This window comes from Penaeus monodon, unplaced genomic scaffold, assembly GCF_015228065.2.
Source record: "Penaeus monodon isolate SGIC_2016 unplaced genomic scaffold, NSTDA_Pmon_1 PmonScaffold_51, whole genome shotgun sequence".
Lineage (NCBI taxonomy): Eukaryota > Metazoa > Arthropoda > Malacostraca > Decapoda > Penaeidae > Penaeus > Penaeus monodon.
Window position 1 is genome coordinate 213,442 of NW_023659996.1, and position 19,531 is coordinate 232,972.

The following is a 19,531-nucleotide window of genomic DNA, read 5'->3' on the forward strand; positions in this document are numbered from 1 at the left end:
TCATCATCATCATTAATAACAATATTACCATCATCTCCAACAATAGGGAGCAGGTGCTGATGCGAATGTGTTTCAATCGATATATCATCGAACATCAATATATCATCATCATCAATAACAATATCATCATCATATTCTTCTTCATCGATATCGCTGATCTGCAGTTGCGATTCATCGACGTCGCTGGTCTGCAGTTGCGATTCATCATTGCGTGAGATGAGCATCCGTCCACCACCCACTCTCGGATCAGTCAGCCTCCGACCGGAATCACATGTTAGGGGAGAAAAAAAAGTTGATGTCGTAGGATATACCATTTCATAATAATATCTGTGAGGAAGATATAATCTTTTAATTTTTCCATTATAAATCTTTAAATTTTCCTTAAAATGTTATATAAGATGGTTAAATACAGGTACATCAACGTTATCTCTAGAAATATTAAACATAAATCACAGGACAGATACAAGTATGTGAATTCGTTAACCTGACAATTCCTCGAAGATAGACATGTCTTCAATATATCGTTCATAACCATAAACTGACTGTCATACTCATAAGCGCTTCGCAGCCGTCGTGGACGTCGTCGTTCCCATCAGCGTCATCTATGGGATAATAAATATAAATCATATGACAGTTTCTACAAATACAAGTATGTGAATCCGTTAACTTGACAATTCCTCGAAGATAGACATGTCTTCAATATATCGTTCATAACCATAAAGTGACTGTCATACTCATAAGCGCTTCACAGCTGTCGTGAACGTCGTCGTTCCCATCAGCATCATCTATGGGATAATAAACATAAATTACATGACAGTTTCTACAAATACAAGTATGTGAATCCGTTAACCTGACAATTCTTCGAAGATAGACATGTCTTCAATATACCGTTCATAACCATAAAGTGACTGTCATACTCATAAGCGCTTCGCAGCTGTCGTGGACGTCGTCATCCCCATCAGCGTCACCTATGGGATAATATATACTATTGTTTCATGACAGTTGCTACAAATACAAGTATATGTATTTATTAGCGTTACAGTTCTTCAAAGAGTCAATAACAACGTCTGTGGATGTGGAACTAAACCAAAACACTAACTACGCATCTCATATGTCGCATGCCATACCGTACAATATGTGTTATAGCAGGACTTACTCACCTAGAACACTGGAATCGTCCCCTTCAGCAGCTATTGGCAGTCACTTATACACGATGTGATGTCTTGGAACCGTCCTCTGAAATCTTGTTGTCTTGGAACCGTCCTCTTCAGCAACTACTGACAGTCCCACTGTCCAATTGGCTTGGCGTTTGCTGGTGTTATTATCGTTTATTTTCTGTTTCTGTTCCGTCTTCTCTTGTCTATGTTACTCGCCAATCTTTTCTTATTGCCCTTATATATTCTCTCGGTTATTTCCTTTCCATATACTATCGTCATGATCTTATATCTTATGTGTCTGGTATATTTGATCTTGGTGTTATCTTTGGTATTGTCTCGGATGTTGTTCTTGGCCTGTTTGGTATCAACATCCGCACTCTCCTTCTCCTCGTATCGAAGAAATGACGGACATAGACTCCAGACGTATCCGCGTTGGGTTAAGACTCTAGCTGAATTCTTTAAGATCAGTTTTAACAGTTCAGAGCATGACTTTCTCTTTCTCTGTTCGGATCTTTTCTTTTTGTACATCTTAAATATATTTAACGTGTCGTTAAAGAGTTGTACAAAATCATTCATGTGTACTACACCGATAATGTGTTCACGCGAATTACCAATGTAAGACTGGCAAGACACCCCACTCGTGAAGAAGGCGTTGTCTTTGATCGATTCTTTTTCTGACGTACTCACATGTCGTCTTTTGGTGTCGTGTAGATTAATTTGCAAGTGGATGTGTTTTGCTCTGTATAAAAAGAAATTCTCTATCTTAGAACAATTACCGGGTATAAACTTCAGGTTTTCATATTTTCCACACAGTGCTATGAAATATTTTAGGGTGGTGATATTTCTGCGGTCGTTTCCTTGACACCTATACAGCAGTGTACACGGCCTGGGTATGGCATCTTTGAAAGTGTTAGAATAGGACATATCGACTAGACTATAGTCGAGCATTACTTGATAGATGGGATATGCTATTATGAAGTTGTTGTTCTTCTTAACCTCTTCTTGTGATTTCTGCCTAGTCCCATGTGACATTTGGCGAAAGATGACGAACAGGTTGCAATAAACTGCTCCCGTGATGATGGTGTCGTTCGTGCTCGAATAAATCACATTCCTCTTCAGATGTTGTTTTTCCCTCGGAGAAGGTCTATATACTTGCTCGAAATTCGACGGTGTGATGAGGAGCGCGATGATGGATTTTATGAAGCTAACATCTTCTGCGTTACTAGGAGATATAAAATAGGCACTAGTCTTGTATTGATAAAGATCTCCAAAGAAGGAATGTTCTTCGTTATAGAATATACCGTCTATCGATGGATATGCAGTGTCCCACTCATTATGTTTGTCTACGTTAGATATTTTCTTCTTGATCCTTTCACCATCGAGCTTGCATCCCATCGCACTGATACCTCCCTGTGATATCATCTGATAAAAGAAGGGTACTAGTAATTCACGTAGCATAGATCTGAGTTTCTCGACAGTGTTGACTAGATCACCATCTTTTATAAAGCTGTCAAATACCGTGTTTTTGGTAAAATACCTGAAGATGTTGTACCTTTTGCTATCATCCGACCAATAATTTACATCAATGTTTGAGACAAACACACTGTTACGCAATTGTCTGTCGCATTTGCAATTCGGATAGTGGTAATTTAGATGTATCGGGCAGGCAGAAAAGATGTCCACGTTTATTCTTTCGGCGTATTGTCTTCGCCGCTCGTGTAGATCTATTGCCTTTGGTATTTCGGCCATATTATTCCACCCTACTGTGATGGGGATTTTAAGATAATCAAGAAAATTGTCCGATACGATCGGGGGTTGAAACCGAATAGTAACGCCTGAGGATTCCTCGTTATTATTGTCATCATTGCCATCTTCTCCTTCTTCTTCTTCATCATCATCATCATCATCATCATCATCATCATCATCATCATCATCATCATCATCATCATTATAATAATAATAATTATCAACATTATTACGTATATTATTATATGTATTAATAATTGTATTATCATCATCATTATTAATAATGGAATTATTATTATTATTATTATCATCATTAATATCATTATTACTATTATTAATATCATTATTATCATCATCACAACCATCAGCAACAGCAGTATCATCCTCCTCCTCGTCATCATCATCATCATCATCATCATCATCATCACCACATCTTGTATCTAGGTCTTCCATTGCTGTATTTATTACCAGCTCTGTTTCTGTATCTCTTTCTATCTCATCCTCGTTGCTGTTAGCATGACTATCGTTACCGTTATTTCCTAGACCATCCCCGTCATCAATTTTTTTTTTTTTTGAGAGGGGCTGAATGGAGAAGGACTCTATGTCGAGCGTCCGCTTGATGCGAGTGTTGTTATTAACTGGAGCGTCTTGATCAATCACATTCTCCAGCAACGAACCTAGGATATCTTGGGGCTGTTGTTGTAGATAGACTTGTTGTTGACTTAGTGTAATAATTTCGTTTACTTTACAATTTTCCTGTTCCCGCTGCTCTCGCTGTTGCATTGCCAAAATGTCCATGTTCAATATATCAAGATCTGCATAACATTGTCCCTGTTGTCGTTGTTGTGACTGTGGTTGCGTTTGCTGTTGTGGTTGTATTTGCTGTTGTGGTTGTATTTGCTGTTGTGGTTGTATTTGCTGTTGTGGGTTGTTTTGCTGTTGTGGTGTGTTTGCTGTTGTGGTTGTATTTGCTGTTGTGGTTGTTTTGCTGTTGTGGTGTGTTTGCTGTTGTGGTGTGTTTGCTGTTGTGGTCTGTATTTGCTGTTGTGATGTTTGTATTTGCTGTTTGGTTGTATTTGCTGTTGTGGTGTATTTGCTGTTGTTGGATTGTTTTGCTGTTGTGGTTGATATTTGTTCTTGTTTGTGATTTTTGTGTTGTTGCTGTGTTGTTGTGGATGTTGCTTGTTGTGGTGTGTTTGCTGTTGTGTTGTAATGCTTTGGGGTTTTATGTTGCTGTTGTGTGTATTGACTGTATGTGATGGGCTGTGGGGTTTGCTGTGGTTTTTTGTTGTTGTTGCTGTTGTGTGATGTTGATTGCTGTGTTGTGTGTTGTTGTATTTGTGTGTGGATGTTTTTGTTGGGTGTTTGCGTTGTGTGATGTGTGATCTGTAGTTGCTAGTGGATGTGTTAGCTGTTGTGTGTGTCCTGTATATGTTTCCTGTTGTTGCTGTTGTGTTTTGTTGTTGTGTTCTTCTTGTAAGTTTACTGTTGTGTTAGGTTGCTGTGTTTGCGAATGGTTTGGATATTGCGTGTTGTGGTGTGGTTATGTTGCTGTTGTTGTTATGTTTCGTCCTCGTGTTGTCTGTAATGGTAGTGCTAGGTTGATGTTGTGTTGCGTTATTCGTGATATTTGGTGCTGTAGGTGTTGTGTTGTTATGTGTTGTTGGTTGTTGTTGGTTGGTTGTTTTGTGTATTGTGTTGTTCGTTGAGTCTTTATGTTGTGATTGTATGTGTTATGGATGTTGTTTTGTTGTGCTTGGGGTGATTGGTTGTTTTGTATTGTTGTTGAATAGTGTTGGTGTCTTGTTCAGTGTTTGCTGCTGTGTGTATTTGATTGTGTTGTGGTTGATGTTGTTGTTGTTCGTGATGTTTGTTGTCTTTGTATTTGTGTTACTGAATGCCGTTGTTATTTGGTGTTGCTGTGTGTGTTGATGTTGACTGAATTCGTTGGGTGGTTGTGCGTTTTGGTTGTGTTAGTTTACGTGATTTTGTTGGGTGCTGTTTTAGTGTTGCTGTGTTATGTACGGTTGATTGATTGTATATTCGCCTTGGTGTTGTATGTGAGACATTTGTACAATGTTCTTGTTGTTGTTGATGTTTGTCTCTAAGATATGGTTGTGGCTTGTGTCGATAAGCTTCGAGCGTATGGTTATGGGTATTGCGAATATGTTTGAGAAGATTCGCAATTTGCTACGATTTGAGTATATGAACACATTTTCAACAAATTCTGCTGTTGTGATTAAAGTCTTGTCTGATTGATGAACTTTGATATTGTTGAATTAGGATTCGTTCTATGTCCGACTGACAAAATTCGGATGACATTCTGGTTACTGCTGTATGGGAGTAATGTTCCTGTTAACTTCACTTTTTGTAAGTTGGATCCGCTAGATTTTGTGACGATACTGTTGTTTCAGCTGAGCTTTGTACTGGGTTCGCTACGTTTTCTTGTGATTGCACTATCGTTATTAACAGGTTTAGGTTGTTCCGTTGTATTTGTTGTTTCGATAGACAGATCAGGTCAATATTTTGACCAAGACTTCTTGTTGTTCCGGGCCATTTGATGCACTTATCCACTAGTTCTGAAAGTATACAAATATATAGATATTTAGTGAATGTATGGTATCGTGTGCGATATGTATAATATAAGATGAAAATGACCATAAAAGATTATAATACTAACAATAACACTCGATTATAATTTGATAACTTTTCGTCCATGTTTCTGTCTTCAATTTTTTTTCACGATATACAAAAAGCGATTATTTTTGTAACGGACTGGACTGAGGGAAGATATCGAGAAGCGGAAAATGTTTCGTGCAAGGGACTGAAAACGATTAGAAGGATATTTGAAGACTCTTTGGTTTCTCCCCGACGTAGTAACATTTTTTATCCACAATAAAAACTTACCTAAACTGATGTGTTAAAATATATTTCCAAACATTGGTGTTAAAATCTATTCTCACAAAGATTTAAAAATTGATAATCCTATTTTTAAAGAGTTAAAAAAAATGTTCCATATTGTTAAAGATTGACACAATTTAAACTGATCTTAATAGATTAAAATGTGAAAAACCTAGGTTATAAGTTTCCAAACAGATATAAACGCACATTCTTAGAAAAATAAGATTCAATAAGATTCAAATGTTTAAAAAGTTTAAATGTAAAAATCGTATTTAGAAGGTTTAAAATCGAGGCACTATCTAATAAAGGTTCACAGTTATACAAGATTCACATGTTTCTTATGTCTGCAATTTCTGTATCCATCTCTTCTATTTCGGTTACTTATATTTATTAAATTCGATATTATACTATGAAGGGATCACTGTATTTCATTTTATACTATGATAAATTTCGCATACTATATTATAACAGAACCACAATACTGTAGTCCATTAAGAACATTCATTTAGACTATGGCATAAATGTTATTTATAAAAAAATCACAATACTTATATTGAACGGATCACAATTCATTTTATGATATAATGATAAGATTTTTGTTATTCCTTCTCAATATTTTTACTTACCAATACTAAGTTCTTCAATATATCGTCTGCCATTTTTGATCACGGTATGTACCTCCGTGATAGAACGACTAACATAGGTGATTAGCAACTGTTCACGTGCCGAAGGACTACGGTTACTATCAAAAGAAGGACAGGGCCAATTGATATTGAGATGCAGTGCCTTTAATCTGATAGAAAATGTGGGTTTCATAATCAACACTAAGAAGATGGTGATAAAATAGGAAAATTTTATAAGTGGAAAAAAAAAAAAAATGATGATGATGACTGATGATGTGATGATTGAGAATGATGATTGATATAGATGAGATTATGATTTATGATCACATTTCGTTACCTTCTTATCCTTCTCTCTACCTTCTTAGTCTACCTTAAATTAAAAGCTCTTTGCTTCTACAGCCCAGCCCAGTCACAGCACAGCCACTCTTACACTCTAACCTTGAATAGCGGCCCAGTTCGCACACTCCCCATTTCGAAATTGGTTTTTGAGAGACTGTTATGTAGGATACAGATCGTGGCAAATGTGAACCATTTTATCGGTAGGCGGCTCATCTGACAAAAGTATGACACAGTATGAATGATGATAATGATTGACGGTGGCGTTGTTACGATATATAGAAAGCAACTGCATTTATGACTACGTTCGTTTCACGCATCCTCTCGACCTCGATCGTTCTTATGACTCTTCACGTCGAACTCTCCATCCATCTATCTTAAATACACTCCTTTTCTTTCCAGATAGATAAAACTCATTCGGTATACTATATTGTTAAATTGAATATGTTTCTGTCCGATCACTTGTTCTCGTTGTAAGTTTTCGTGAACAGTCCTTTTCGTATCGGTATAAAATGTAGTTTCGATGGCAAGAAGCTTCTCCAATACATAATATCTGGCAAGAATCATGTGATTAGTAATGTGTATTAACGAAGCTCTCGACGAGACAATATTATCAGGATTATTCATCATACATTCGCCTACTATCACCGCTAATCGACTCAACTGCTCAAAAATACGAGCCTCAGAACACATATTATATACCAATGATCGTATTGTGACACTAGATCGTACGATATACGAGTGGGTTTTCATTCTGTTCTCTCTCTCCAAATACTACCTTACTCTATCCTTAACAAAAGATCATTGAATCTTGAACATAATCGTAGTTCCTGATCTTTGTGTTATAGAAATGTGGTTACATCCTGTTCAACGACTCTCTATGATATGTTTTATACTGTTAGAATGCTCCACCTAAAATGTTTTTATAGCAAAATATTTACTTTAACATTTGTGTATATCTGCAGATGACAGACGGGAGATTGCGACATGATCCGTGAGACATCAATGTGAGTAGAGGAATATACGCATCGCTCATACACATTCATCTAGAACAATGATAGTTGACACTATTATCACTATTATAATGTTATATATGAAGATACATTATACCTACCAAACGTTAAGTTGAAAGCAATTTTCCATTTCTTGAGCTACACAAACAGGCCGGATGTCTCATCACACACGATCCGAGAGAGCTCATCTCAACTCAAAGAGAGTCCATCCTCGATCCAAAGGTGTCAAGAGGAAACCCGGACGGATATATCGTTCCATTCGGCAATGGAATATCATTTAATATAGACATGAAAAGAAAGGAGACATGCTCCCCTTAGACTCTGGCAGTGTGCCCCTTGCTTTCGGGCTGAGGGGTAAGAGCTTACTGAATGAACGGAAGATATTTGACAACACAGTCTGGAGATTGCAAAGATGATGATGTTTGTAACATCGCTGGCGGATCTAAAAGGCAAAGCCAAGACTACGTTAAGCCCAACATATACCTATTTCCATTACACCCTCCACACACTCTCCTCTTATCACCCCCACCACCACCACCACCCTCTCATATTATATGTGAGGAATGACATTTTGAGGTGTGTGACCATTGTTATTTGAGTGTCGTGGAGATCATTGGTTCTTAGTGCGGTTTCAGGACAGTCTCGGATCTGGTAATATTTGGATGGAGTGTTCGACCACTTACAATATCTCTGGCGGGTTGTTAGGCTGGATTGGCTCTGGGAGTTCTTTTCTTCATCCGTCGAAGGCATATATATCGTATTAGTCTGATTATTATATACAGTCGTTTTTTTTGACATCGTTGTTCTACTAAGATTGTCGTTCAAAAATATAAGGACTCTCGAAACAGTTCTTAACTAAAGATTCCAGTTGTGACACTATGAATAGAAGATTGTCGTTGTGGCTATTTGTTTCTTATACTTTGGATTTGTCAGTTGTGTGACACCTATTTGTTTCTTCTTTAAAGTCTTTAAATTTAGATATGACCTTACATACATTTTGTCAGTTCATGAAATGTGAGTTATAGAATATTTTTTACTCTGTTATAATGATCCCCTAGTATTTTTTTTTTTATTTTTTTATGTGCTCAACTACAATTTTCTATTAGATTAATTTCTTTGGTGTACATACAAAATTGCTCCAAAATATTGCGTGTCAAGGACGGTAGAGGTGACATAGAGCTCGGAAAACTAACTAACTAGACAATGACAATATGGACTATAATTTAATTGAATGAGAAGAATCAAGAAAAGAGGAAATAAAATTAAATCTACAGAGTAGTACAAAGAACAGGGATTTCTCATAAAATCAAGAAAGAGGAAAAGACAAAGAAAAATCCTCTCCTAGATCCAAATTTCAGAGAGTAAACTCCGAAACGTTTTTTTTTTCCATTCGACAAAGGAATATATAATATGACAAAGAAAAGATAGGAAGGGCATGATTAGGCATTTTTAAAGAAAAGTTGTTCTCCTGCTATCGAGGTTGGCGAAAGAGTGTTTACATCGGTGAAAACCGGAAGCTGACTTACACCATCAGACGCACTAAATAATAGAGAGATGGTTTTGGGTCACAACCTCAGCCGCGCGCAAACCGAGGGAAATGCACAGAGACCACGCGTTCAAAGCCCAACACTGCTCCGATAACACTCCGATGGATAGACTATCGAAAGCCCCTTCCCCTTAAACCAACCACAAACCACTCAGATCCGAAATCCTTCAGAGTATGTGACCAATTTACATCTTTTTGATGGTGGTACCGCATTGTATTGGATGGTCGTACGAGTCTGATTGGGTGTAGGCGGTTCGACCTCTCGGGATTAGTTATATGGAAATCGGATTCCCTCGGTGTCGACCCTTTCTTCAATACCGTTTTTTTCCAGGGGGTTTTGCAAAGAAAAGACAAAAAAAAAAGGAAAAAAGAAAAAGAAAATTTTTAAAACCAAAAACCCGATGAGAAACTAAAAGAGGAAAGGAAAGGGAATGGGAAAAATAAAAAATGGGGGAAAAATTTAAAAAAAATAAAAAAAAGAAAAGAGTTAGATGTCTACAAACGTGTCTATCAAAAAAAGGTTGGACCTTGAACGGGGATTTGTTTAGCTTTGGGGCGGGAAAACAGGGGAAGCTAGCCCTATAAACCCCCATGGGCTAGAAAACAAACATAAAAAATATATATAGAGAGAAGGGGTTTTTGCGGGACTGTCCGGACAAGCGCCGCGGGATGCCCAGCAGGGGCAGAGACCCGCGTCCGCGGGAAGACGATTCGGTCTCGAGAGAAAATCGCAGAAAAAGTTGAGATGAAGCAACGCAACATGCTCCGACCACACCCCGGAGAGGGGAAGGGACGTGATCGAAAGTCATTTCCCCGTACGAAAATTTCGGAAAACCCCGACAGTTTTTGTATCCAGTGTCGATCCGATAATATTTGCGCTTCGAAGTATGTACGGCAATTTTTCGATCTGGTTTTCACCACTCCCCGTGACTCTCGCTCAAGCACAATTGTCACTCTGGTATTTGCGAAGATCTTCCCCGAGGCCCCCCACTCATTGGGCGATTGGGGGACGGTTGACCCTTTTGCAGTGAATATAGTATGCGACATATGGACCCAAATCGGATTCATCGTCGGTGCGGTGAACCCACGGCCCCCACCTGAGACTGTTTCCCGGGATTGGGCTGTCAAACCCTTTTTCTGTATACCCGATCACGGTCTCGAATTTTTTCACTTCATGCCCTGCCCTTTTGACTTTTACGCGGGGGAAGTGGGGACTCCGTCCCCCTCGTCAAGTATGCCATTATCCCCGGGAGAGAAAAATTCAATGGATCTTTTCCCCTCAACGTCTACGGTCATTTAGAGATACAGTCGGTAGATTCACTGATCGACGTTTGGTAAATCAATGTCTTTCGGAATTCTGTTTGGTTTATCGGTGACGGTTTTAAACAATTATCCCTACAAAAGAAAATTTTCCCCTTTTAGGATCGTATCGGTTTTAATAAATTGAATTTTTTTGTAATTATCCTTGCATCAGCAGCAACAGCAGCAGCAGCAACAGCAGCAGCAAAGGCAAAGGCAAACGGTTACCTGTGACAACAGGAGAATAGCAGGAAAGAAGAGGAAAACAGCGGTTACGCGGTGTACCCAAAACGGCAACGAAGAACAGCAAAAAGATTCTTGGGTATGCCGAATAATGCCGACTTGCAGAGCGATGAAATAGTGGCTGCAGCCCAGATGATATGCAAGTTAGATATAAACGATTTTATAAGCAGACGGTTGTCAGAGAGTGGGTGCGATTACCTTCGAAGTGAACATGTATGAACTAAAGAAGGTGGCGTTTATATTATCCTGTGACCCCTTATATCGCTGGGAGGAAATGAGGGCGATAGAATATATTTTGACAATTAAGAGAATGGGCCTCCTCTCGCTCGACAATAAGAGAGAGGGCCTCCTCTCGATCGACAGAAAACTACAGAACGTCTCGGGCAAACTGCCGGAGAAAACCATCTATGACGCCCACTGCCCCCCTCTCGTTTTCCACGTCCCACGTGGAAAGCGGTCTCAGAACCGACAGACGTTATCTAATTCTGCCGGTTGCCGACGCCGTGCTAGAGATCATGGCTTCGGAACGGACCATGGCATCGTACAACTGGCGCGCCGTGGAGAGAGGAGGCACTCTGGATTTTGTGCGGACCATCGTCCGGGGTAGCATTCACGATCTCACCGGGACTCGGAGACTCGACGTCGGCCGTCCCGCGGTGGGCTATCTCGCGCTTTGCGTCCTGGCTTCGGCTATGGAAAACGTGAGCGAAATGTACGGCGAGCCACCCGAGAACCCGTCGCCGGAATACGTGCAGTCGAAGGTTGTGCAGGTGATGCGCTACCTCTTCGGTCTCTGCGTGTCGATCATGGCGAGCGGAACGAACAGGGCGCTGTCGGACGCCTACCGGATTTTTACTCGCCTCGATTCGACGTCGGCTCGCGTGCGACTGAAACCCGAGGACTTCCACATAATACATTCCATGGTGAGGGCCTGGCCCTATCTTTGCTTCGACACGAAAAAGAAGGCGGTCGTCGGCAGATTGGTATCTGTGGTCGAGAGAGAAATAGAGCGCCTCGTCCTTGGCATTATCAACACGGAAATGAAAAGAAGGAGCGTCAATACGGTGAGAAAGAGAGACGAGACGCTGGATCACCTCAGGAGAAAATCAGAGTGGAGCTACAAGTACGTGCGGCCCATGTGCCTCGTCCTCCTCGTGCACGATTACCCTTTCTTCCGCACCTGGGATGACACCGTCAGCGTCTACAGACCCTCGCCACCCACCCACCTACTCCCGCCGCCAGCGCCAGGACCGTTGCCGGCATCACCGCCACCGGAATCCGCGATCGAGGCTCGTGACTTTGAGAAGCTCAAGGCGCTATACGCACAGGCCACGGAAGAATATCCCCAGATAACTCAAAAATCCGGTTTCGCGAAAATCGTGGGAAAATTCCTAGCCAACCAGATTAAGGACGTCAGAGTCGTGCGACACGCGGCTCTCAACAAATACATCAAGAGTTCGGACGTCATATACCCGGAGAAAAAGAGGCTGCAAATCGCGATCGAACAAAACGACGAGACGGCGCTGGAACGCGCGACCGCAGACGTGTCAACGGCTATCAGACGACTAGAGAGCGTGTACGGTAACCGTAGCAAAATTCCCGGGAGGGATCTTCAGATCCTAGACATGGTCCATCGTCATGGGGGAACAAAATGTGGGCTGTGGGGAAAGAACTATTGGTTTCTCAAGAGAAGTATCAAACAACATCGGTACTTTTCAATTCTACCGTTGCCTAGATACATTCTACCGTTGCCTAGATACATTCCCAACCTCCTACATCCTCGGTCACCCGAACCTGTATTACCCGCCATCCACGATGGATTTAGTTACTATAACGCCTTGATTGACATTGTCTATAAGATGAAATATAGTTTAAATTATATGTTTCTATCGTTGTTGTTTTACGATTTCCATAAATATAGCATCACAGACTACGATACATGCATAGACTGTACATATTGTCCGCTACATAATAACGAGGGACTTAGAAAATATTTTGATGCTAATATATTCAGACATTATATTAGGAAACACTACGAAGCGAATATAGGTAAATATAGGGCAAGGAAAGAACCCTGCATCTGACATGTATGAATAAAAATATAGAAGCACAGCATAGGGAAGTAAATCTCAGTGTCAGTCTCTTCTGTATATAAAAGTCTGTATACAAAAGTTTACAATTATCTGATTCGATTAAAATAAATATGATGATGATAATAATGATCATGAGACGATTGTTTGATTTATCCTTTTTTTTTTACTCCAAACTGGTTTTTCTCTCTAGAATGAGCAAGATTAGAAGAAAAGGCAATTGACTACAGAAACCAAAATATCAAGAGAGTATAAATACAATATACCCCCATCGTCATATTCACGACAATCGGATGTATGTATATATAATAATAACATAACCTCAATCCATGGCGGCTAATAGGGAATATGTACATATATTGGAGGGCGTAAAGAGAGACTTACTGCCGCCCGATATAATAAGCGATCCCGACAGTGAGCGAGAAAAAGAATTGCTCACACAGTTGGCCGAGGAAGCAGCCTTCGTCGGCTTTTTTTCCGAGATAGGACTCTGTACGAGCAATAGTCTTGTTGCTATAAACTCGAGACTTCAGAAACAGTCGAAAACAACAATTTCGTTACAGTTGGGATCTCACATCGGCGCAGAGTTTGAAGCTTTACAGAGCAACGTATTAATCGATAACCATTATAAAGGTCTGTTACCGCAGAATGAACTGGATAGAGAAATGCGATTTGATAGGAAACATATATCGCATAGCAAGGGAGGAGCTGTCGACCCCCTCTGGAACCACATGGTCGAATTCGAAAAGCGAAAACGAAAGTTACACGTATTCTCCGTCACTGCGAATCCGCTCAAGTACGAAAAAGAACCTAGAGAAAGAGGAGAGGGACAAGAAGAAAAAGAAGAAGAAGACGACGACGACGACGAGGATGACATCGACGGTGATGTCGCTCCCATCGCCACCGCTGATGGCGACGAGGACGAAGACAGAAAAAGCGACGGTTCCAAGAGATGTAAAGACGCTACCGCAAATTGGCCACTCTGTGACAACTGCCAGTGCGTCGCCCGCATCGGCGAAAAACTCGGTGATGTCGACGACGAAAGAGAGGAACGGTTACAATAATCCCATCATAGATCTTTACGTAGACCACATGAACAGTTTGAGAAACATGACGCAGCCCAACCATCACGACGTAAGAGTCTTAACCTATGACAAGTGGAACGCTGCGGTACGGTGCGACAGACTGATTATTCGCATGGTTCTCTTAGGCGGAGTTCTCACAGTCTATGAGCCGGAGACGGGCATCACCCTACGAAGAGCGTCATGTCACAGAAAGTCTCTCGTGAAAACATTCGATCCAGTCGAAAGGAAATGGAATAGTGGATGTTTCCATTCGTTCTTGGAGATAGAGAGGGCTCTAGCGAGAAGATATGACGTGACAGAAATAGGAATATCTTTATCGGAGATAAAGGAGCAAAGCACAGTCGGGGTCATCAACCATCTATTAGGAAAGAACGATATTAAGAAAAAGGTGATATCCATCTGGTCTAGGACTGACGAAAAACGACCACCTCCTGTCATTCCATTCGATTTTACGTATAGCGCATAATAAAAGAAACCATGCGTGAAAACTTTATTAATTTTATCGAACTCGTGATGAGACGATCGAGAAAGAAAGAGAAAGAACACTACATCTACATAAATTGTAAAACTCTACCAATTATTCCATCTTTGAGGTCGAATAATGGACGCTGATTCAAAGCCGTCAATTGACTGTTATTTAAATCATAAATATACAGGACGCTTGTCGATGTACGTTGTGGATTTCCAGGGTGCATCCGAGGGTACACATCATCCAATGTATCGATACCGTTACGGTTAGCGGCAGTTGTCATCGCCTCCGCCACTGCCGCCGCCGCCGCCGCCGACGTCGTCGTCTTGCCGTTTTTGTTATGTTGTTCTTAACATTGTAGTTATCGTTATAATTCATGATAGTACTAGTAGTAGTAAGAGTAGAAGAAATAGATTCCGCCTCTTCAACACCGTTATCGTCGTCAGTGACTCTAGTATCTCTACCGAGTAGTAATGATGATAATAATGATGATGATGGTGGTGATGATGATGATGTTGACAGTAACCAATATGCGTTAATAAAGACTCTTTTACGATTATACATCTCAGAATTTTTGTTGGACTGTAGTTTCGTTAATGTAAGAATATTATTATCGACAACAACACAAGTGGCAGTATTAGTAGTAGTGATATGGTCCATATCGTTAATGTTACATTTCATACTGTTCATCCATTGACGAGGTCTTCTTATAATATCCGTAGAAAAGATTAGAGCTCCTGCCGGCTCAATACTGAACATGTGGTTATTGTCGTCGTCTTCATTATTAAAACTTCCACTAGAAGGAGAGAGAACGTGTCTTGTAATATCCATCGAATAATGTTACAGTCTATGTTTTTTATGTCTTATCTAACAACGATGGTAATATTTTTTATAACTTATCTGATGAAGATCTGGTTTGTAGTTCATAAAAAAAATAATTACATACCAAGTTATGTTTTTTCCCATTATTCCAACCAACTTAACGCCGGTAAACTTACTGCTTATTTAAGAAAGAGTGTCATTTACAAAAACGACACTATTATAAATAATTACGATGAAGACAATAAGGAGGAGCAGGAGGGACAGCAGCAGCAGGAGGAGGAGGAGGAGGAGGAAGATGATTATAATAAAACGAATGAGATAGAAAATCATAGACTATTTAAAGATCCCTTTTTATATTTTGCTGCTATAAATGCTAAGTTTTTTAAAGATTATAAAATTTTAAACGGTGTTGGTGGTAGTGAAAAGGATAAACAAGACAAACACTACGGTGATAAGAACGATTCTCACCCGAAAGCACGATTAATCTTACCTCACCCTCCAACGGTAATGACAGCCTTCACCATACCATACCGTTCATTGGTATTCAATAAAAATTATAAGCTTAGCAAAGCCGATATTTTAACTTACACAGGTAAGAATAAAAGCAACGAAACGGATAACGACGCCATCCCTCCGGTCACCGACAACTGTGCAGGCCGTCCTCCCGTTGCGAGTGTTGTATTATACGGATACCAGAAGAACATTAGAGACAATAGTACAGAAATGTTAATGTGCGATTGTCGCGATCATCGTCAGTTGTTGAAATTACCGACTACTACTACTTCTACTACTATCTCTGCTGCTACTTCTCCCCCCTCCTCTTCTTCTATCGAAATTAACACAAACTATATTCCGAGTCTAACATTTCCCTATCCAGGATTAAAGTCAATAACATCTGAACCTTCATCCACGATATCGGCCGCGGGTGTGAAACACCCTATCATGGGTAGCACACTCGTCAACAGACCAGGTACTCTACTACTCGATCTAAACGGACCGTGTACCGGATTTCCTGACGGATCGTATACCGTGGTCGAGAGCATTGACCATAACAACCAAGATGAAAATATCCAGCACTCGCTGAATGGACCCTCTATCGCCAGTACCAGTGGTAATAGTAGCGCAGTCGATTACAGGCCACGGATCTTGCGAGAAGATTTAAACCTGTATCTGAATACACATCCGCTCCAATCGCAAACGCTGTGGATGGACGGCCATCTCGTTGGCGGAAATAGTGCTCCCAGTAGAGTGAATTGTGTCTCCGGTGTGCCGTTCCGTCTGGAGTAGTATTTTATTTTAGTATAGGGGGTATTCTTATCGCATATGCGGGTGTGGGAATATATGTCTTACTTGCTGATAGCGTATAAAAAAAGAAGGGTAGAATATAAACCCAACATACAGAGAATATATACATGTATCGTAATTGTTCATGGCGTATAAAGAGAGCAAGGAAGAATATAGTCCAAGAGATTACAAAGAACATATATCATATATCGGTTCATGATATACGTATAAAAAAGAAGAGGATATAATATAAACCCACAATATAAAAAATAACCACCAACAACATACGAATATACGAAATGGGAATAAACGATAATGAGACCTTCAGATCAGACAGTGCAGCTTTTCCATCCGCCAGGGAGTATATCGGAACAACTTTGAAAAGTCTCCGGAATAAACACAAAAAAGGACTGACCCTAAAAAAATGTCGATACTTGGAGAAAACTTTTAATCGTGTACACGATTACCTCTGCCACAGCAGAAGTGGTGGTGGTGGTGGTGGTGGTGGTAATGAAGCGCTCGTGGCCGCTATAGCGCCACACGCGTTCAATGAACACGCTGTGTGTAAGGCAAGTTGGTGTTCTGAATTACAGAAAAATTTCAATCAAGTGAGCAAAATCACTTTTGACGAAAAACGTCGTATCATCATGGATCTAAAAGACATGTTCTCCACTACTCTGGCTCTCAGTTCGAGCGACCTCGTAAAGTCATCTCGGAATGCGAATGAATCAGAAGACGTGATAATGTTGCTACCATCGCCGCCACCAGATTCCGACGAATACCGTACCTACAAAAACAAAAAGACACATACCAATAAAACACGACGACGTCGAGTCGGGAAACGAAAGGAGAAAGAAGAAATTAAAATAAGAAAGAAAAGGGCTTAGCTTCCGATCAACGAATGTTTCATACCGGACATACCTTATGATCAACGTGTGTTGAAGCACAGAGATAAGTCACTGCCCATCGTACAGGTTCTTCTTGAGGTAGATACAGTTGAGATCATCTGTACACCCACTCTATACCACTACGTTTTGTGCGTCCATTATACAATCTTTAATTGTAGGAGGTTGTTCCATACAAATTATATCGGCTACTCTCTCTCTCTCTCTCTCTCTCTCTCTCTCTTTCTATCTATCTATATGTCTAATAGTTGTATTGTACTTGCATATTGTTATTATTTTTTCTGAGCAACGTTTGTACGCGGATAACCGTAAAATGTTCTTACACCCGCAAAATGTTTTTATTGTCGACGCTGAGTGTGATCTTATTTAAACCCGATGATTGTAATTCTTTTACTGATATCACTCTGATTATCAAAGAGAAGTTTTAACGCCTATGCGTGTATTCATGTTCGTATGTTTAAAAGTCTATTTGTTCGACGAATAATATCCGCAAAGACGATCAAACTATCGGAATGATCACCATAAGTATATCTTTATATGCGCACATACTCGCTTAGAATTTATAGGTTGAAAGGGATATACGTTTTACAAATTTTACAACACAAGTCATCCCATCATGAAGAATCTTAATATTCTCAAGCCCTCTAAACTGGATGTGGATCCAAATTCTCCCACTGCAAGCAAAGAGTGGAAACACTGGCATCGTGCATTTACAAACTACATCGAGGAATGTGGAGAATCTGAGGCCGATAGGTTTAAGATTTTAGTAAACTGTATTTCTTATACCGTGTACGACCAAATACAGGAGTGCTCTGATTATGAGAGTGCCATTAAAATACTGCAAAACTTATATGTGAAATCTCCGAATGTGGCTTTGGCGAGACATTTGCTAGCTACCAGGAAACAGCACCCGGGCGAATCTTTAGACGACTATCTACAAGAACTCCGAAAACTGAGTAAGGACTGCAACCTAAAGGCAACATTGACAGCAGAACAATATCGCCAGGAACTCATCTGCGATGCTTTCATCAATGGCATCGCTTCACCTCTGATAAGACAGCGCCTTTTGGAGAACGGGACATTTAATTTAGAATGTATTTACAATCAAGCCTATTTACTGGATCTAGCCCAACGTAATATCGATGACTATGTTTCTATAAGTGTTACTAATGCGTTAAGAAGAGAAAACAAAAAACAACCACAACTTCAGACTAAGTCCGGAGAACAACAACCTCCTCCTCCTCTTCTTCCTTCTTCTTCTTCTTCTTCATCTCAGTTTGAAGAAGTTGACCAGATGCTTGCTGTATCCAGCGTGTGAAGTTCAATCAACTACCTAACCAACTGGTTAAGGTTGTAATATATAAATTGAATAAATAAATAAGTAAATCTATAAAAGATTTTTACCACACGCAAACTTTAGAATATATAAGAATGGATTTCGTTAAAGAATCATTGCCGACTTTAAACTCATAATGTAGAAATGTTAGCTGTTATGTTACGAATAAACATTCCAAATATTTAATTGTATAATTTCTCAACTGCTATTTTATTTTTTTTTTGGATATTTTACCTTTATATTTTGTTTTTATTTATCGAAATATTTGCTTGCCCGTGTGATAATAAAAAGTAGAAGAAGTAGAAGAAGAAGAAGATGAAGTAAAAGAAGAAGAAGAAGAAGAAAAAGAAGATCAGTGGCTATAAAATATTGCACTATTCACCCAATAACCAATATAACCTGTATAATAAATAAAATAAAACGTTATATATAAGAAATGCTCTTTTGTTTCCTCTCCTATTCCTTCCATAAATCTACTCCAAACGATTACATTTGTCAGCTCATCCTGTCCTGTTCCTACATAATTGTTTTTACGCATGCTTGTCTGTGCGTGTGTACATGATACTGTGATAAGAGCCACTAGTATATAAGGCTGGTCAGTCCAAGAAGATCCTAGACATCCTCTCCAAAGAGAGATCACCGATATACATAAAGCTGGCTCGTCCAAGAACTTGCA

General features: G+C 39.9%; 1 protein-coding gene across 1 annotated transcript; it reads right to left on the bottom strand.

Annotated features, from left to right (window-relative positions):
• Positions 1-652: 652 nt before the first annotated feature.
• On the bottom strand, positions 653-2,276 carry LOC119571098. The gene is made up of 3 exons (XM_037918552.1): positions 1,161-2,276; positions 918-968; positions 653-785 (listed from the first exon to the last, which is right to left on the bottom strand). Exon 1 carries the CDS (start codon positions 2,187-2,189, stop codon positions 1,329-1,331), a length of 861 nt encoding a protein of 286 aa, XP_037774480.1. The 5' UTR covers positions 2,190-2,276; the 3' UTR covers positions 653-785; positions 918-968; positions 1,161-1,328.
• Positions 2,277-19,531: the final 17,255 nt, after the last annotated feature.

What these genes read in the sequence shown, in the direction of transcription:
- LOC119571098 (XM_037918552.1), bottom strand. Translation starts at nt 2,189, where the DNA reads ATGTCACATGGGACTAGGCAGAAATCACAAGAAGAGGTTAAGAAGAAC.